Raw genomic sequence first — 21301 nt, forward strand, 5'->3', positions numbered from 1 at the left:
GCTAATAAAGGCAGAATGAGGAAGGTTTCTGCCAGGCAAGTCCATCGGATTAAGAGAGCAGCTGCTAAAAAGCCATTACAAACCAGCAAACGGATATTTGAAGATGCTGGTGCTTCTGGAGTCCCTTGAACCTCAAGGTGTGGGGTCCTCCAAAGGATGCTGTGGTGCATAAACCTACTATTCGGCCATCCCTAACCAGTGCTCACAAGCAGAAACGGTTACAGTGGGCCCAGACATACATGAAGACTAATTTTCAAACAGTCTTGTTTACTGATGAGTGTCTAGCAACCCTGGATGGTCCAGATGGATGGAGTAGTGGATGGTTGATGGATGGTCACCATGTCCCAACAAGGCTGCAACGTCATAAAGGAGGTGGAGGAGTCATGTTTTGGGCTGAAATCATGGGGAAACATCTGGTAGGCCCCTTTAGGGTTCCTGAAGGCGTGAAAATGACCTCTGCAAAGTATATAGAGTTAAATAATTGAGAAGGAAAATCAGTGCACTGCTCAACACGAGGAATATTTTTAGCAAAGGACGATATTCACATTCTCCGTTATGAATGCGTTTTTTGTTGCAATGAACAAAATGGCATGGCAGAAAAGTTCCTGCAACAGCTACGTGGTGCTCATTCAAAAGTCCAGAATAATCCAAGAAATAGGTATGAAAGAAATGAAGGCACTCACCGGTCTTTGCTGTGCAGTGAAAAAATGTAATCACAGGTGGAAGTTACATGCTGTGGCAAGCGGGGAGGGGGTGAGACGGGACAACGCATCAGACGACGGCCGTTTTGCACTCTTTCACAGTGCTTGGACGGGTAGAATGTATGTCTATGGTGCTGGATTCCGTCGTAATCCGTCTTACGACGGAATCCAGCGCTAGATTCCGTCATGCTCCACTGAGCATGCCCAGCATGTTTGGCACACCCACTGGGCTGTCCCAAACACAAACGGATCATGACTGATCCATCATAAAACGGACGCACAACGGATGTAACGGACGCGACGGATCATTTTTTTCACAGGATTCCTGTGAACGGAATCCTGTGAAAAACACATCCGTTGCGTCAGTTGACATCTAAAAAACAACGGGTCCATTGCTGATGGATTTAAAACAACGGAAATGTGAACATAGCCTTATCATTGGGAGGTTTCTTCAATAAAATTTGATGTATACTCTAACAGGTGATGACTTTTATTAGACTGACTGTCATTTGCACCGACCATTTAGGAAAATCAGAGAAAAATATAATTTGCATAATAATTTGGAACATGGTGTAATAAACATGGATTTGTAATGTGACATGGACTTTTGAGTAGTTGTTCGACTGATAATGTATATGGTGGGGGTCTCCATAAAAAGTATAGGTGTACAATAAAACTGACTATTTAAAGTGTAACTATCGTTTTCATATTTATATCAGAAATCAAAAGTACACATGAAAATAAACTGATTGATGGGGGTCCGACCAATAGGACTCCCACCAATTCTGAGCAATCCTGAGATCAGGCCTCTGCAGCCCCTTCCTTAAAGGGAACCTGTCACCAATTTCCAAGTCTATGAACAAATGCAGACACCATTAAAGGGAACCTGTCAGGTGCAATATGCACCCAGATCCACGAGCAGATACCTCACTGTTCATGGCGGCTGGCCGCTCTGTACATGATCTGGAGTACCCGGGACTTCAGTGAGGTACAGTGTGCATGACCGGAAGTGCTGAGGACTCTGAATCATGCACAGAGCGCATCCATCCTGCACCGCCCGCCATGAACAGCGAGGTATGTGCGCGTCGCTGGGACTGAGCATGGACACTATTAATGGTACAGAACATTTTCTAAGATTTCTGTTTAAGGAGCCATGCTCTTGTGATCATCAAATGAAAGTATATTGCAAAATTGTCTTGTTTCAGTCTTACAAAAAAATCTGAATATCCTTTTAATAAACTTGTATCTACATTGAAATCACCATGTAGCTTCGACGTTACTTCAGTTAGAAAATTCCTTTGAAAGAAAAGATTGGGAAAACAAGAAATAAGTGATATTCCTAGGGTAAACCGTCCACGTTATAGGATTGTGGTGTATACTGTATATAATAGATCGTAAATTGTTCCACATCTCTATAATAAGGAAATGATTGGGAATAAGGCTGGGCTACACGGTGACAGTTTTCGCACGACGCTCAGATCATGTGTCACATTATAACATCACATCTAATGACTTCCTATGGTGTCGCTCTGTGATCTGCAAACTCCTGCATCTGTGACACAGTGGCAAATGTGTCCAAATGTGTTGACTTTCTGCCGCTGATTAAAAGTCGCATGTGACTCATTTGCTAAAGGCTTCAATGCAAGTCACATGTGATTTGTCAGCGATTTGGCCATTTTTTGTTTTATTTTTTACTGCAAAATCACAATCCTAATATGACATATGTCTAACATGACAGCAGGTTGCACAGATGTTTCTGGTCACACTACAAGTGTCGCTGTGTAGTCGAAGCCTATAAGGGATAATTACTGGCTGGGGATGTGTAAGTACAATAAGAAAATGCCCCTTTACCTAGAAGCAAGAGTGTGACGTCCCAGTGGAAGGAACCACACCTTCGGTAAATACGTGCTCCTCGCCTGTGAATGACTTCTGTGAAGGAGATGTCTGCAAGCCTGTGTTCTGATTAGTGATCGCTATAGAAAAGTTCCCAACATACACTTACTACATAGAGGCTGTGACTTATCCCAGTGTGGGGGCATACATTATACCTTCCATATATTTATTTGACTAATCTTTTATAGGTATAGGCGCTAAAACACGTAAAGTGCACATCATATTTGGTGCAATATAAGTATTCTAATATGTGTAGGAGAAGGTTTATTGGATAGAAGTCATAATCATATTGTGATGCATCCCCGCCCCCCAGCCTCCCTGACTTTTTGCTGGCTGTAGGCAGTGCACTGCTTAAAGAATGACAGACATGTCATGGCTAGTGTTGAGCGGACCCGAACTGTAAAAGTCCGGATCCGCGCGGTTTCAGCGTCCGATCCGGGTCCGACCTGGACCCGGGAATCCCGGCTGCACGATCCAGGTTTGGTTTTGTTTTTTTTTTCCTCGCTCCCGCTCCCCATTGATTTTCTGTGACAACCCGCGACGGATCCGCCGGACCCGGATTATTAGCGATCCGCTCAACTCTAGTCATGGCAGCAAAACGGTCGCACTTTTTGTCCCAACATATGTAAAGCAGAGGCAGATTTTCCTCTGCGATATGGGGGAAGCACAGAGGGACTGAAGGTGGCCAGATCCAGCGAGTGTGGCTAGCTGCATAGAAGAATTTGCAAGCTTCATAGCAAAGAGTTAGGATACAAACCACCTCTGATAGATGGCAGAGGTGGTCGGCAAACTAAACAATAAGTTGTACACAATACAATTGATTTCACCTCCCAAACTATCTCTATGTGCATCTAGCTCTTTCAAAGACCAGTCGAGCAATACCTTTACATGACGAGTCTGTGCCTTCAATACTGAGAAATTTGCATTTGAAATGATATGCAAATGATGGTGTAGAAGCCTCTGACACTCCAGCTCTATTCCTAATCAGCGTAGCCTCCTCCTGCTTGACTGACCGTTTCTATGCTGTAAGAAAGCAAAGTTGCCGTCAATCAAGCAGAAGCAGGCTGCACTGGGCTGGAATAGAACTGGAGTGCCAGAGGCTTCAGATCTATAGCATCATTTGCATATCAATTAAATTACTGATTTCTCAATAATGGAGGAACGGACTGTCCATGAAAAGGTATTACTGGACTTGGTTTTGAAAGACCTACATACACATATAAATATTTTGGGAGGTGGAATCCTGCTGACAGATTCCTGAAGAGGATTTTTAATAAGTGTGCAAATTTGATTGTTTTTACAAATACCATACAGTTTTACCCATTTATCAAAGATGAGCACTCCTTTAAAGCTAGTAAATAAAAAAATAAATGTAAACACCATTTACTGTGAAGAAAAAAAAGTTGAGATATGCTAACAATGCAAATGAAACGTTTTTAAAATAAATTGTAAAGATGTAAACCACCAGTGCAGCACTCGGCTTTCTCCTGCAATCCCGTAGGGAATAATATAATTAGACCATTGGTCAAGCATGAGCCCTGCCGCATCATATAGACAGGTGCCTCATTTTTGTAATTGGTGGGCATCTCGGTGATTAGAACCCCATAATTCTACAAATTTTTGCGTATTTTGTGTAAAGAATTGTCAACTTTTATCTTGAATACTGGTTTACGTTAATGTTATTAGGATGGATCAAAAACCATAATAATGACTTTTGCCTGTTCACTTTAGTGATTAGACTTTCTTTGTTTTGTAGATAACTACACTCAGAGATGGCTTTCTTTGGAGTGGTGCACTCTGGTGCCCATGCCCAGCAGTGTGCCCACTTAATCAGAACTGGGATGCACAGTAGCTTTTGTCGCGGCCTACACATGACCACCAGGTATGCAGCTAAGGAGTACTATGATGTAGTTGTCGTTGGAGGAGGTGCTGGTGGGATCACCATGAGTGCTCGTATGAAGAGGAAAGTTGGAGCTGGAAAAGTTGCTGTCATTGAGCCAAGTGAGGTACTGGCAACCTGTGCTAATACACTATGGTCCTTTTATTTTATATTTCATTGGGTGTAAATTATTATTGGTAATTTCAATCACATTGTTAAAAATGACATTCATCTGGTTCTTGGTTCTGGGAACAATTGGGTGATAAGAGCTACTAATGCCATTTTAACAGGGTTATGTCATGAAACGGAAAGACACACCATAACTCATAGTTTTACCCTGTTTAGGTTCACTACTACCAGCCAATGTGGACTCTTGTTGGTGGAGGAGCAAAGCAGCTGGCGAGCTCGGCAAGATCTACCTCAAGTTTAATCCCATCTGGCGTCAAATGGATCAAATCAGAAGTGAAAGGTTTTGATCCTGACAAAAACTGTATCCGAATCGATGACGGTAAAGAGGTAAATATATTGTTGTGAACAGAGAATGAATTGGCCACCTTTTGGGGACATTTTGTCTTTTACTTAAATACATGTATTTCGGTATAAAAATTTGCAATTAGGTTATATTAAAAAATATTCACATTTTGGCTTTTACAGGCTTTTTGTTTCCTGCATATTCAACTTTGATGTGGTCTGTTGTCATTAATCAGCTTAGAGTAGTTTACAGTTACAAACTATCCTCCAGAACGTCAGTGAAGTGCCTGATTAAGGCTAGAGTCACACTGACGTATGACTTGCACGTGTGCAGTGAAAAAATCTTGCACTGCACTCGGCTCCATGTAAGACAATGCTGCAGCTCAGACCTGCAAGTTTATCCTCAGCCCTATTCGGACTAAGGAAAAAATTGCAGCGTGCTGCGATTGTCTTCGAGTTTCTCATCACTCGCACCCATACAAGTCTATGGGTTAGAGTGAAACATCGGATTGCACTCGGATAACATCCAAGTGCAGTGCGATACATGCATAATCTGACAACGTAGGTGGTGGGGAGATTAATCCCTCTCTCTCCTCCACAGCTGTGCTCCAATCTCTGGATTGGATCACAGTCACATGACACTTAGCTCACACTCGCAGCAGACACTGAGCCGAGCGTCACTAGCATATTGCATCTGATTCATCTGATGCTATATGCTAGTGCTATCTGCTTGTGTGACTCTGCCCTAATTCTCAGTTAACTCCTTCTGTAGACTGCACTAGGATCTAGAAGGCAAATGCTGCAACCTTTTTTTATTAAACTCCATCGCAATAATGATTTTTAGCCACCCAAAAATTATCTCCCAAAGGTGGAAAACTCTATTAAAAATGTAGCATTACCAAAACTGTGACACAACTGAATTTTAGTAATGTCGGGGAGAAAGTAACAATGTGAAACTGGTGACTGATCATTAATTTCCTTATTATATTAATATAATGAGTTGTTGTGCAGGTCAGACAAGCTGTGATAATTTGTGCAGCCAACGAGGGCGTTCCCTGCTCATATATTGCAGGATTTGCAGGATTTGTTGTACAGCTCATTCTGTCTGATCTTTAGTGACAGTGAAAGAAATGATTGGAAGAAAATATTGTCAGGATAGCTAGTGCTTCACTGATCTACTCACATACATTAACGTCCAGAAATATTTGGGCAACGACACAAGGTTTGGCATTTTAGGTCATTACCAAAACATATTCAAGATACAGTTATATAATCATTATGGATTTAAAGGGCGCAGTCTCAGCTTTAATTTGAGGGTACTCACCTCCTAATTGTAGTAAGAGTTTAGGAATTACAGATCTTTAATCTTCAGCTAGTCGCACCAAAATACTTACACCATACTTACACTATTAGTCTCATGAAGTCGTTGTGGCACATGTAGTCGATGTCACGTCTCGCAATGCACTGAGGAAGGATGGACGCTTGTGCTAGGGAGTTACCGAAATGGATAGTTACCTACCCTCCATACTTGCGAAATTATGATAAAAATAAACTCCCTTGGTGACCATACATGACTCATGAACCCCTTCACCGCCCGGCGATTTTTCATTTCTTTTTCTGCCCATTTCTTCCAAGAGCCATCATTTTTTTTTTCTCCTTCAATATAGCCACAAAAGGGCTTGTTTTTTTGATGGGCGAGTTGTACTTTTGAACTACACTATTCATTCTGCCCCATATTTTTCTGGAATGCGTGAAAAAAAATTCCAAGTGCGGTGAAATTGCAAAAAAAAATGCATTTCCACAATTGTTGTTTTGTTTGTTTTTTTAATTTTATTTAACTTGTTTACTACATGCTAAAACTGACCCGTTATTATGATTTCCTAACTCAGTACCAGTTCGTAGATACCAAGCATGTATAGTTTTACTTTAATCTAAGTGGTGAAAAAACTTCAGAAACTTGTAAAGAAAAAAACAGTTGCGCATTTGGTGCCATTTTCCAAGACCTGTAGCTTTTTCATTTTTCAGGATCTTGGGCTCAGAGATGGCTTACTTTTTGCGTCTTAAGCTTACATTTATAATTCTATCATTTTTTGGGTAGATGCGATGTTTTTGATCGCCTGTTATTGCATTTACTGCAATATTGCAAGAACCAAAAAAATGTAATTGTGGCATTTTGATTTTTATGTCGCTATACATTATTTACCAATCAGATTAGTTGATTTTATATTTTGATAGATCTTTCATTTCTGAATACAACGATACCAAAAATGTGTATTCTGTTTTTTTGTATTATTATTGTATTTTCAATGGGGCAAAAGGTGGGCGATTTGAACTTTTTAGTTTCGTTTTCATTTTTTTTTCATACTTTTAAAAACTTTTTTTACAGTTTTTATTGATTTTACTACCCTCTCTTGGGGACTTTTTGCCTGTACTGTCTCATTATTTCCGCTGATCAGTGCGAAGTTTCCGCTCTGATCAGCAGAACTGCTGCTCTCCTGTGAGTGCCGACGCTCTGCTGACATTGAAAGGAAGTGAGTTGTGACAGGGGTCATCATCTGACCCCACGCTGTCATGGCAACCTATTTGCGCCCTGTGATTGTGTCATAAGAGTGCCGATGGCAGCAGGGAACAGCGCGATCCCCACCGACGCATTTTAGATCACGCTGTCAGAGTTTGACAGCTCGATCTAAAAGGTGCTGGTGGTTAGGAGATCAACCAGTGCCTGTTAGATCAGATCAGCAGACATGTGCGGGCAATAATGCGGGCTTGCTGCTGGAGCCCACATTAAAGAGACAGATACGGCCAAGGATTTATATATATGTCCTTGGTCATGAAGGCGTAACAGGTTAATATGTAGCTGCCACTTTTCAAGGGACCAAAAGTAATTGGACAGTTATCTCAAAATCTCTTTAATGGGCTATATAGGCTTTTCTCTTGTTATTCGATCACCAATTAAGCAGGTAAAAGGTCTGGAGCTGATTCCAAGTGTGGCATTTGTATTTGGAAGCTGTTGCTGTGAACCCTCCATATGCAGTCAAAGGAGTTATCCATGGAAGAGAAACAGAGCATCATTAGGCTGTAAAAAAAAGCCGAAATCCATCAGAGAGATGGCAGAACTGTTAGGAGTGGCCAAATCAACAGATGCATTTTACAAAAAAAAAGAGCACTAGCGAGTTTGGGAACTCAAAAGGCCTTGAAGCGCAAGGAAGGAACAACAATGGTAGATGATCACAGAATCTCTTCCATGGTGAAGGAAAAACCCTTCACAACATCCACCCAAGTGAATAACACTCTCCAGGAAAAAGGGGCTACAGTATCTAAGTCTTCCATAAAGAGAAGGCTTCGTATGAGCAACTACTTAGGGTTCAGCACAGGGTGCAAACCATTAGTCAGCCTTTAAAAAAAAAAAAAAAAAAAAAAAAGGCCAGATTAGATACTGCTTAAAATATCTAAAGAAGCCAGCCCAGTTGTGGAAAAGCATCCTTTGTACTGGTGAGACTAAGATCAACCTGCAGGAGAATGATGGGAAGAAGAAATTGTGGATAAAGCTTAGAACGGTTCATGATACAAAGCTCACCACATAATCTGTAACACATGGAGGAGACAGGGTGATGACCGGACATTCATGGCTTCCAATGGCGTTGGGGCACTACTGTTTATTGATGATGTGACTGAAGACAGAAGCAACTGGATTAATTCTGAAGTGTACAGGTCTATACTTTCTGCTCGGATGTAACCGAATGCAGCAAGGTTAATTAGAGTGCTTCACAGTACAGATGGACAATGACACAAAACCTACTGTGAAAGCAACCCAGAGGGTTTTTTTAAGGCAAAAAAGTGCATTATTATGCAATGGACTTGAGTCTAGACAATCAACAGATTCCAACCCCATCGAGCATGTATTTCACTTGCTTAAGCCAAAATTTAAGACAGAAAGACCCATAAACAAGCAAAGCAAGGTCAGCTGCAATAAAAGCATGGCAAAGCATCACAAAGGCGGAAATACAGAATTTGGTGATGTCCATAGCTTTCAAACTTCAGGCAGTCATTACCCGCAAAGGAGTCTCTACAAAGTATTAAAAATAGATCTACATCAAAAAGGTGCAATAAAGACTAAATTGTATTTAAAAATAGTTTTTATTCAAGAATTTAAAATTTATATTTAGAAGTAGTAACCACAAACAGCTACTGGGTGGCACCACACTGTAATAAAGAGGTATCTAGTATTTGTAAATATACACCATAGTGATCAAATGCACAGTATAACTGCATTAGCATTATGGTAACCTCTATTTATGCCATAACATGGTTATTGTATTATTAAATCCCCACTATACATGTCGATTGGTGTGCATGCATGTTGACATGTCCTCTATGGTATTCTGCATCGTGTCAGCTAATAGCTGGCCCGGCTCCAGCTCACATGATCTGTGGGCAGGTCGGATCTGTGATGACATGCCGTGAGATGTCATTATGCGGGGTGTACGATGGCAATCACATGCGACCATTAAAATTAATGTTTGATTCTACAGTACATTGTTATCCCTTTCCATTGGTGCTTTGTCCAATAAAAGGATATGATGTTGAGTTGGTGGCCACTGCCCTAGAAGAAGGCACAACGCCGAAACACACAGTGGCACCACTCTCCTGATACAGGTACTAATAATCAACTGCATTGACATTTATCTATATGTGGAATTCAGTATTACCGTGTTTCTCTGAAAATAAGACACTGTCTTATATTCTTTTATTCCAAAAAAATGCAATAGGGCTTATTTTTGGAGTAGGACTTATTCTCGGGTAAACACGATAGGGGAAAAGTTTACCCCCTAAAAAAGCAGAAACCCCCCCCTTAGGAGAATCATAGTGACCAGACCCCAGATGTCTGCATGGCTCCTAGGTCCTCCTGTGATCTTCGGCGGTCGCTCCCATCAATGTGTTCCACCGCAGGCCTTCATACATTCTACCACAAGCCCTCGCGCTCCACTGTACTGCGTCCCATGTTCCCCTACCAGCTAGAAGCAATCGGTATCACCGGATCTGATGTGAATGTGTGTGCCCGATCTGATGTTTGCGGGTGCCCGATCTGATGTGTGTGGGTGTGCGTTCCACTACAGGTCCTCCCATTTGACATCTGTCTTCTCTCTTTTGGGGGTGTCCCCTTTCAATAATTAAGTGTCCTGCTGTTTCCTTTAACTTTTTTAGCTGCAGAGACACTTCATTATTCAACCACGACTGGAGCTTATTTTCGGGGTAGAGCCGAAAATACCCGCTGGGACTTCTTTTTGGGGTAGGGCTTATTTTTTTAAAAATACGGTATTTACAAAACAGGATCCTCCCTAAGTCATTATGTTACCATAATGCTAATGTAGTTTTATTGTGCATTTGATTACTATGATATGTTTACTAATACTAATTATTATTATTATTATTATTACTAGATACCTCTGTCTCACAGTAGTGTGGTGCCACCCAGTGGCTGTTTGTGGTTACTACCTCTATGTATAATTTTAATTCTTTAATAACTATTTTTAACCCCTTCACCCCCTGGCGATTTTCCGTTTTTCGTATTTGCTTTTTCCTCCCCTTCTTCCAACAGCTATAACTTTTTTTTTTTATTTTTCCACTAATATAGCCATATGTTCCATACACTTAAGGGGGTTTTACACGCTACGACATCGCTAATGCGAACTCGTTGGGGTCACGGAATTGGTGACGCACATCCGGCCGCATTAGCGATGCCGTTGCGTGTGACACCTATGAGCGATTTTGCATCGTTGCAAAAACGTGCAAAATCACTCATCGGTGACATGGGGGTCCATTCTCAAAAATCGTTACTGCAGCAGTAACGAGGTTGTTCCTCGTTCCTGCGGCAGCACACATCGCTCCGTGTGACGCCGCAGGAACGAGGAAGCTCTCCTTACCTGCCTCCCGGCCGCTATGCGGAAGGAAGGAGGTGGGCGGGATGTTACGTCCCGCTCATCTCCGCCCCTCCGCTTCTATTGGGCGGCGGTTCAGTGACGCAGCTGTGACGCTGAACGAACCGCCCCCTTAGAAAGGAGGCGGTTCGCCGGTCACAGCGACGTCGCAGGGAAGGTAAGTATGTGTGACATGTCTGGGCGATGTTGTGCGGGACGGGCAGCGATTTGCCCGTGTCGCACAACAGATGGGGGCGGGTACCCACGCTAGCGATATCGGTACCGATATCGCAGCATGTAAAGTAGCCTTTAGGCTATGTGCACACGTTGCGCTTTTTTCCTTCGTTTTGGCTGTGTTTAAAACAGCAGCGTGTCATTTTCAAAATATATGCGTTCTGCTTCCCCAGCAAAGTCTATGAGAAGTCTGCAAATTCTATGCGCACGTTGCTTTTTTAAACGCAGTGTTTTGGATGCCAAATATTTGACAAAATCGATGGGTTTTAAAAAGCAGCATGTCACTTCTTTTGTGCGTTATGGTTGCCCTCTTCACCTATTGAAATCGATGAGGTGTGTCAAAACGCAGCCAAAATGTTTAGCTGTGCACTTGCACTGCATTTTTGTTGCGTTCCCGATGCTTTTTTGAAAAACAAAACGCAGGTCTTTCGCTCTCTCTCTCTGTGTCGGTGTGTCTCTCTCTCTCACTCTGTGTGTCGGTCTGTCGATGTCGGTCTCTCTCTCTCTTTCATACTCAACGGTCGATCACCAGCGCAGCGCTGCGGCTTCTCCGGCGGCTTCTCCAGCTTTTGAAAATGTTGGCCGCTCATTATTCCATCTCGTATTCACTGCTTCCCCCGCCCACCGGCGTCTATGATTGGTTGCAGTCAGACGAGCCCCCACGCTGAGTGACCGCTGTCTCACTGCAACCAATCACAGTCGCTGGTGGGCGGGTCTATATCGTGCAGTAAAATAAATAAATAAACGGCGTGCGGTCCATCCCAATTTTGATACCAGCCAAGTTAAAGTCACACAGCTGAAGACTGGTATTCTCAGGATGGGGAGCCCCACGTTATGGGTAGCCCCCCAGCCTAAAAATATCAGCCAGCAGCCGCCCGGAATTGCCGCATCCGTTAGATGTGACCGTCCCGGGACTCTACCCGGCTCATCCCGAATTGCCCTGGTGCGGTGGTAATCGAGGTGATAAGGAGTTAATGGCAGCCCATAGCTGCCACTAACTCCTAGGTTAATCATGGCAGGCGTCTCCCCGAGATACCTTCTATGATTAATCTGTAAGTTAAAGCAAATAAACACATACACCCAAAAAATCCTTTATTTGGAATAAAAGACACAGCAACACTCTCTTTCTCCACTTTATTAATACCAAACACCCATCCAGGTCCAACGTAATCCACACGAGTTCCCACAACGCTTTCAGCTCTGCTACATCGGAAGCTGATAGGAGCGGCCACAGACCACGACCACTCTTGTCAGCTCCACAGAGCAACTGAAGTGAGTAGCGCTATCAGCGATGACGTCACTCAGGTTACCCCCGGCCACTGCTGTATCCTCCAACTGTGACAGCAAGTCGCCCAAGTGACTGAAGTTAGCTGCGCGATCAGCAGTGCCCTCACTCAGGTGATTTGTGGTCTCGGGTGGATGACTCCAGTTGGCCGCGGGTAACCTGAGTGACGGCACCGCTGATCGCGCGGCTCACTTCAGTCACTCAGGGGATTTGCGGCCACCGGTGAGTCCTTCACCTGTGATCGCAAATTAGGCCGCGACACATAGACAGAGCTGCGCTATGACAATGAAGTTGGGTGAAGTTCATCCGAGTTCATTCTGATTGCGCGGCTCTGTCTTGCAGCCAACCATGATCTATGAGGATGTAGCAGAGCCGAGTGGGAACGCACTGTCAAAAATGTATCCAAAATGCATTCAAAATGCATGCGTTTTGGATGCATTTTTTTTGTCAAACGCAGTGTTTACAGTTGTCAAAACGCTGCAGTGTATTTGTCAAGCCAGAACGCAGCGTGCGCACATAGCCTAACTGCTACATAATGTACTGGAAAACGAGGGGAAAACACTTAACATTGTATGTAGAATATATTGATAGGTCAGCTACAAAAGGAGGTTTGAATGATGTTAGTGGAACTTATACATCTTCTTGATAGAAGTAGACTGGTCTTTGCAATATGGGCACTTTTTTTTTTGTTTTTTTTTTTACAGGTAGTTGGCATTGTCAGGTTCAATAGTTTCTTTCATTTTTTGCTTTCTTTGCAGATCGGATATAAATATTTGATCATCGCTCTTGGTATCAAATTGCAGTATGAAAAGGTAAAATATTTATTGTATATATGAATGTAAATGCTGTCTACAAATAAGGGATAAACTAATATACTGTAAATATACTGTATCTATGTATAAAATTGCACTAAAGTAAATGATAATGGTTATTACTGCTCATATTGACTAAGAAATGTAAAAAAACATGTTCACATACTAGGCCAGATTTACCATCGCTAATGTAGGGATGGGTTTTTGTACTGTGGAACATCTTTACACCCATTCAAAGTTCTGTATAGATTGTGTCTGAACCAAAAGTCCTCATAACCTTCTAAGTAGCCCCTTACATTCTGCGTCAGAAGCATTATCACTTATTGATAATACAAGTTGCATGATGCAGAGTGACTGAAAATTTGTGGCCATTTAGGAAGGCTCATTGGCGGATTATCTGCCTTTTAAATAGGCTGCTAATCAACCAACCAATGAGCAAAATGCTTGTTTGTCAGGTGAGATGATTGCAAGCTTAAGAATTGTTGTCCTGTGTCATCAGCTTCTGTGCACACTGTGTCTATGCACTTTGTAATATTTGAGAATTGACTAGCAGTGGCCACAGTCATTATGGATGCCTCAGAATTTGTCTACTATTGACCTCCATTAACCAGATTAGAGTGTTTTTGCTATAAAGGGTCCCTATGGTGAAAAGAGGGCTAGCCATCCATCCTGAATTTGGCCACTGTCGGCTCTATACCTTCTGAACCCATTCAATCCTTATATATGACTTGTGACAATATCGGTATCTTATATATTTTCAGGTTTAATATTTTAGTACTGTTGTATAATAGGCTGTGATTGAAGTAAAAGGGAACCTGTCACCAGATTTGGCGACTATAAGCTGCGGCCATCACCAGTGAGCTATTATACACTGTGTTCACCCATATCCTGTCCACCGCCATTAACTTGAGAACGACGGCAGCTATAGGCATAGAAGTGGTGTCTAGGTATAGTAAAGTAGCAATGCGCTACGCAATGAAACCACCTATAGCGCCACAGGTGGAAAACAATGGAGTTAGCATTTTTATCTCGAAAACGGAACGAGATAGAGAAAAAAAGTGAATTGCAAAGTTATAGGGCATCATCAATTCAATACGAATCAACACCTTGCAACACCTCCCTGATAGGAGGTTTAATAAAAAATCCTCCTCTTCATTTGCTTATCCCTTTCCATCGGAACTGGTTAAGCTCTGGTCAGTACCCCCCGTTGTGGATCCGCCAGTATCCAGGCTGGCTAAACACACGGTTATGTCTGTCTCAGACACTGCGTCTCTCAAGGACTCGTCTGACCGCGCAATTGATGCTGCGGTCAAATCTATTTTCCAGGCTTCCAGCTCCTCTCTGCGCCCCCTGTTTGCCTTGACATGGGTGGCGAGAGCTATGAGTGTGTGGAGTAGGAACTTGCGCAAGTTGCTTCGCTCTTGCAATATTCCTTCAGAGGCTCTTGAGATCCTTGATTTGTTCTCTCTAGCCTCTAATTACTTGCTTCACGGCTCCTTAGATGCAGCTAGTTTGTGAGCCCTAATAGCAGCCAACGCTGTTTTTTTGCCCGCAGAGTCCTGTGGCTAAAGATATGGAACGCGGACAGTGCCTCCAAGAAGTCCCTGTCCACACTCCCCTTCCAGGGTCTTCGTCTGTTTGGAGAATCCCTGGACAAGCTTATATCTGAGACGACGGGTGGTAAAAGTACCATTCTACCACAAAAGCGGCCTGTATCCAAAAATTTTAAAAAGTCTTCTTGGCGCAGGCAGTCCTTTCGGCCTGCCCCCCAAAAACCATCACAGCAGTCGTCGCAACGCTCAGATCGGGGATCCGGTCCCTCAAGGGACTCTTCCTGGCGTTCCCACTCCAGGCAATCTAAACCCAAGGGACCTCGCCCCGCGAAGGCCCCTTCAGCATGACGCCAGGCACCCCTCAGAGCCGACTCCTGTTGGAGGGCGGCTTCTGCTTTTTCGGGATATCTGGCTAGACCATACTCACGATGCTTGGGTTCGAGAAATCATCACCTCAGGTTACAAGATCGATTTCCATTCCCTACCGGCCAACAGGTTTCTGCATTCTCGGCTTCCAAAGTCCACAACGCAAAGCCAGGCCTTATTTCAGGCCATAGCCTCTTTACAGAAAGCAAACGTTATCATTCCAGTGCCCCTGGAACAGCGCGGCAAAGGTTTATATTCAAACCTCTTTGTCGTCCCCAAAAAAGATGGCTCTGTCTGTCCTATCCTGGACCTCAAAAGGCTAAACAGGTCCGTACGGATTCGGACCTTCCGAATGGAATCATTGCGAGCCGTACTAACTGCTATGGAACCGGGAGAATTCCTAGCTTCCATAGACATTCAAGATGCTTATTTACACATTCCCATATGTGTATCGCATAAACGGTTCCTTCGTTTTGCCGTAGGACAAAATTTCCAATTCAGGGCCCTTCCCTTTGGACTGGCTACTGCGCCTCGGGTCTTCACAAAGGTCATGGCGGCCGTCATGTCCATTTTGCACCCCAGAGGCGTTTTGGTCGTTCCCTATTTGGACGACCTACTTATCAAGGGGAGCTCTCCTCAAGTTTGCTCAGAAAGCGTGCTAATTTGCCCAGACACGCTCTCAAGGCTAGGGTGGCTTCTCAACTCAACAAGTCATCCCTCATTCCTCATCAGCGCATCACCTTTTTAGGTATGCTAATAGACACGGTTCAGGCCCGGGGTTTTTCTTCCAAAAGACAAGAGGTCTTCCCTGATCCGGGCCGCCGAATCCCTCCGCTCCCGCCGTTACCCATCCCTCCGGAGTGGGATGAGAGTGTTAGGCAAGATGATAGCAGGCATGGAAGCCATGTCGTTTGCCCAATTCCATTTGCGCCCTCTGAAATTGGATCTTCTGTCCTCTTGGGACAAGAATCCAGCCTCTCTAGACCGGTCAGTCCGCTTATCTCGGACTGCCCTCAGCTCCCTCGTCTAGTGGACTCAGGTCTCATCCCTATCTCAGGGGAAGTCCTTCCGCCCTGTCCACTGACACGTAGTCATGACAGATGCCAGCCTGTTAGGCTGGGTGGGCGGTGTTTCTCCACCACAGTGCTCACGGACGCTGGTCTCACCCCGAGCGATCCCTTCATATCAACGTTCTGGAGATCAGGGCCATATTTCTGGCCCTTCAGACCTTTCAACCCTTGCTTCTGGGCCTCCCGGTTCGGATCCAGTCAGACAATGCCACCGGCTGTGGCTTACGTCAACCGTCAGGGAGGAACTCGCAGCAGGGCAGCGATGAAAGAAGTCTCCAGGATTCTTCTTTGGGCAGAGATGCACATTCCCATTATTTCAGCTGTCCATATTCCAGGGATAGACAACTGGGCCGCAGACTTTCTCAGCAGGCAAGGTCTAGCGGCAGGGAATTGGTCCCTCCACGACGAGGTGTTCCATCAGATCACTCTTCGTTGGGGGCTCCCAGATGTGGACCTCATGGCGTCTCTGCTAAACGCCAAAGTACATCCCTTCGTATCCCGGTCGAGAGACCCGCTAGTGCTCGGCTCCGACGCTCTAGTCCTCCCGTGGTCGCAGTTTCGCCTGCCATATGTTTTCCTTCCGTTCCCTCTCATTCCGAGAGTAATCAAGAAAATGAAAGCGGAGGGAATCCCGGTGATCCTCGTGGCCCCGGACTGGCCCAGAAGAGCCTGGTTTCCAGAGCTCCTCCACCTTCTCGGCGACACTCCCTGGCGTCTTCCCGACCGCCCGGATCTTCTGTCGCAAGGTCCAATATTCCACCAGAATACAGCACAGCTGCATTTGACGGCGTGTCGCTTGAATTCTTGATTCTAGCCAAGTCTCATCTTTCTTCCAGGGTAGTTCAGTCCTGGTGTGACCGTCATAATCGGTCGCCCCTGACCTTTCCAATCCCTAATGTTCTTGCCTTTTTGCAAGACGGTATGGACTCGGGTCTTGCTCTCAATACCCTTAAAGGACAAGTTTCTGCCTTGTCAATTTTTTTCCAGAAGCAGCTGGCTTCTCGCCCTCAGGTCCGTACCTTTCTTCAAGGAGTGGCGCATTTGGTCCCCCCTTATCGTCACCCCTTAGATCCCTGGGATCTGAATTTGGTTCTCGGAGCACTTCAGCTTCCTCCTTTCAAACCCTTGAGAGAAATCTCTCTTCAACGGCTGTCTTGGAAAGTTGCCTTTTTAGTCGCTATTACCTCTATCAGGCGAGTGTCCGAACTGGCAGCTCTGTCCTTCGCTCACCTTACCTGATATTCGATCATAAGGTGGTCCTTCGGCCTTCCCCTGCCTTCCTTCTGAAGATCGTATCCTCTTTCCACCTGAACGAGGACATTGTGTTGCCGTCATTCTGCCCAGCCCTGGTCCACTCCTTTGAGAAAGTCCTTCACACTCTCGATCTTGTCAGGGCTCTGCGTATCTACATCTCCAGAACAGCGCTGTTGTGCAAGTACGATGCCCTTTTCGTCCTCTCAGAAGGACACAAAAAGGGCGACCGGGCTTCCAAATCCACGTTTTCTCGATGGATCAGGACTGCCATGTGTGAAACTTACAAAGCACAAGGTGTCGTTCCCCCTCAATCTGTGCGGGCCTACTCTACACGAGCAGTGGGTGCCTCCTGGGCTATCCGCAATCAGGCTTCGGCGGCCCAACTTTGCATGGCCGCTACCTGCTCTAGTGTGCACACGTTTACAAAATTCTACAGAGTACATACGCATGCCTCCGCGGATGCTGCTTTTGGAAGACAAGTCCTTCAGGCGGCAGTGGCCCATTTATAAGTGGCCACTGCTCGTTTTTTTGACAGTGTTTGTTATGTGTTCCCCGCAGTTGCAGTTGTTAGTCAGCTCTTAGTCTGATGTTATACACTGTTAATAGTTCAGTTCCCACCCAGGGACTGCTTTGGGACGTCCCACTGTCTGTGTCCCCCAATGAAAAGGCGAGAAAGGAAAGGACATTGTTGTGTACTCATCGTAAAATGTCTTTCTTGGAGCCTTTCATTGGGGGACACAGCTCCCATCCTTGTGGTTTTGGTTGTCCTTCTCCTACTGCTTTTACACCAAACCGAGCTAGTTTCCTGCCTAGCTGGGGTTATATGCTGTGGGAGGAGGCGCTAACACTTTTTTTCAAACCTAGTGTCAAGCCTCCCCTGGAGACACCATATAACCCACTGTCTGTGTCCCCCAATGAAAGGCTCCAAGAAAGACATTTTACGGTGAGTACACAAAAATGACCTTTTGATCTGCCGTGCTTAGGACAGATCAAAGTGCGCCTGCGCAGGACCTCAATGCCTACTAGTGTGGATGGCGTAGCTTATAGTCGCCAAATCTGGTGACAGGTTCCCTTTAAGAATGTGACAATATGCGAGGACTTGCATGCACCGTGTAATTTAGATGACTCTGGAGCTTGCTCTCAAACGTCTTCCTTTCTTTTTCTTCTGCATATATTTGTGGTTTTTAAACACCAATCGTGCATTGTACTGTGCCTCATGGCTGATTTTTATTTCCAGAATCCGTACTGAAAATTGGCTGTGAATACGTTGCTTATAGATCTGCTCTTAAATATTTGGCTGTGGTTTCCTCTAATGCCTCTTCCTCACTTTTGGTGCTCTATGTCTATATTATGGAACAGTATATACTTTTACCTAATATTCTGCTTTAAAATAGTTTCCTTTACAAGCAGGAGCAATCTGATAATAGATCAGATCAGCCACAAAGGTCAGACTGCTTACATCTTTTTAGTCACTCAGTATCCAACATTTTGGCTTGCACAATTAAGCCTTTTTCATGGGAAAAAAAAAAAAATCATAGAAAATGTGATAAACTCCAAGCACTGATTAGACAAGATTGGGATGTCATCAGTCAGGATTTGGCCCGGAAGCTAATATCTAGCATGTCAAGGGAAATTGTAGAAGTCTTGGAAAAATGAAGGTCAACACTGCAAATATTGAGTCTTTGCCTAAACCTGATGTATTTAGCAGTAAAAGTATAAAAATGTATGAAATGCTTCTAATGTATGTCAGTAACCATAGAAACATCTGGCTACAAAATCTCAGACTTTCTCAATCTCTAAGGCTGAGGCCACACGGGGATTTGTGCGAGTCCTCGCATCGTGCAATCAGACCACAGCTGCGGGGGGCGGGCCAGCGCTTTTTTTAATTGCATTCCACTGGCACCATTTTTCTCGCCATGTTTCCTAGACCTTACACTCAAGAAGCAAACTGTGTGAAATCCAAATTTATGTCCAGTCTTTTGTCCACGACTGTATGCTCATACAACAATCATATTAGTCATTGTTCTGTGTGCAAAATATTCTGGTTGGCCTCTCTGAAAGCTCATTAAAAGACCAATGATTGGTTTGTATATAGCCAAATTTCGGTTGTTTAACACCTTCGTTACTCCTGACATAAGTTTACTTTATGGTTGGATAGGGGTTCACAACCTATGGCGTAAGCTTACGTCATGACCATCATGCGAACACAGAAGCTGTGATAGGCGTGATCCTGCTGTCTCAGCCAGGGACAGTGCCTGTGACTCGCCCACCCCAGGGCTGTGGGACACCCGGTGCCGGGCCGGACTAGTCCGGTGGTAGTCAGTGGTGGCTGGGCCCGGCTCCGTGGCCCTGGTGGGTGTCAGTAGAATATGTGGCTTGCTTGTTAATGGTTGTGTTCGTGACGCCACCTGTGGTATGCGGCTAATAAGCCACCGCTGCTGTGTGAGGCCACCGGGATGATGTGATGGCAGCTATGGTGGTACTGCTCCCCACAGGTGGAGCAATGCCCGGGGCACAGTTGGTGCTTGTGAATGTCTATGCAGCGGAAATAACAGAGACCACTTCAAGGGTGCAGTTCAAGTTCTTTACTCACAGTTCTTGTCACAGCTGTAGGGACCCTCAGACTGCTGGGACCACTGTCAGGGACCTCCGCCGTTTCTGGGTGGTTCAGAGAGTAAAAGCCGGTGCCCTCCTCTTAGTGTCTCTTTCTTCTGCTGTCTCCCTTAGCCTTGCCTTTGTTAGGGTGGACCTGGCTTGGCCTCCACTACAGCCTCCAGGCTGGGGGGTCACCTGTCGGCTGATTACCCCTTTTCTGAAGGTCTGCTATGGGTTCTGGCCCTGGGAGTTTACAACCTTCCCTGGGCCTCGGTTTTTACTGTTTGGAGATTGTCTTTGCACTCCTCCAGTCTCTAGGGACCGTCCCCTGTCGCAGCTTAATCACTCCACCGATGTTAATGTGGAACAGGCCACCGCAGCCTGCAACTACCCGTGGCGCCTCTAGGCCCTCTCTTCGGTACCTATCAAGGACTGCTCGTGGTACCTCCAGGACTACCTGTGGCCCTGCGACCCTTTCTGTTTCTGCGTGGTGTCACCTGGACCTCTGGGTCCCAGGGTCTTCACCAGGAAGCGTCTCCTTCAGTTCCTCTGCTCCTGTCTGACTTGGAGCTTTCTTTCCTTCTTTCTTTCTTTCTTTTCTTTCTCCTCCTTGCCTGCCTCCAGCAGGCCTCCTCCTCCCTCCTTTCTCTTTCACAGCTACATGCTGCTTCTCTCACTCCCTGAGGTAAACTGAAACTAACTTGACCTTCCTTTCTCTATCTGCTCTCTGGTGGCTCCTCCCACCTCCCCAGTTGCTAAGCTACCTCCCTATGGGAGCAGGGATGGGTCTTACAGCCCCTCTCAGCATGCAGCATGGGAGGGTTGCCTGCCACTTTCCCTGGTCCCAGTATTTACCTAACAATGGGTGTAGTGTGGATTTACCAGGGGACCGGAGTTCACTCTCTTCCTCTCCCAGAATGGGGCATCACACCGCTGGTGGGGTGCAATGACCTGTGGCGATGGAAGCCTCAGGGGCGCCACACTCCCCCACAGCAAATCCCAGCACGTCCTCGGGCTGAAAAACAACAAAAACATGTGGAAGAACTGCAAAACATTTTTGGTATGCAAAACATAAAACAATAAAACATTTCTTCCCTTTATGGGAGGCACATATCAGTGAACGTTGCGAACTTCTTATAAAGAAACTATGTGTGCACTTTCAGTTCATTGCACAGTTTGGGCACTTCCCCCATAATTCTGGTAGGGGGCACAACGGGTGCAACTAATTACATTTTTGGCTACAACAAGTCCAGTAGCCTGGCAGTTCGTT

General features: G+C 45.0%; 1 protein-coding gene across 1 annotated transcript in view; it reads left to right on the forward strand.

Annotated features, from left to right (window-relative positions):
- The window catches only part of SQOR (sulfide quinone oxidoreductase), a 92981-nt gene that overhangs the window by 36551 nt on the left and 35129 nt on the right, over positions 1–21301 (forward strand). The window contains exons 2-4 of the mRNA XM_075342758.1: positions 4351–4600; positions 4819–4989; positions 13140–13193. Coding sequence (XP_075198873.1) covers positions 4367–4600; positions 4819–4989; positions 13140–13193 — 459 coding nt within the window. The 5' untranslated portion in view covers positions 4351–4366. The remainder of the gene's footprint in view (positions 1–4350; positions 4601–4818; positions 4990–13139; positions 13194–21301) is intronic.

The sequence above is a fragment of the Anomaloglossus baeobatrachus genome, chromosome 4, assembly GCF_048569485.1.
Source record: "Anomaloglossus baeobatrachus isolate aAnoBae1 chromosome 4, aAnoBae1.hap1, whole genome shotgun sequence".
In the NCBI taxonomy this organism is placed as follows: Eukaryota; Metazoa; Chordata; class Amphibia; order Anura; family Aromobatidae; genus Anomaloglossus; species Anomaloglossus baeobatrachus.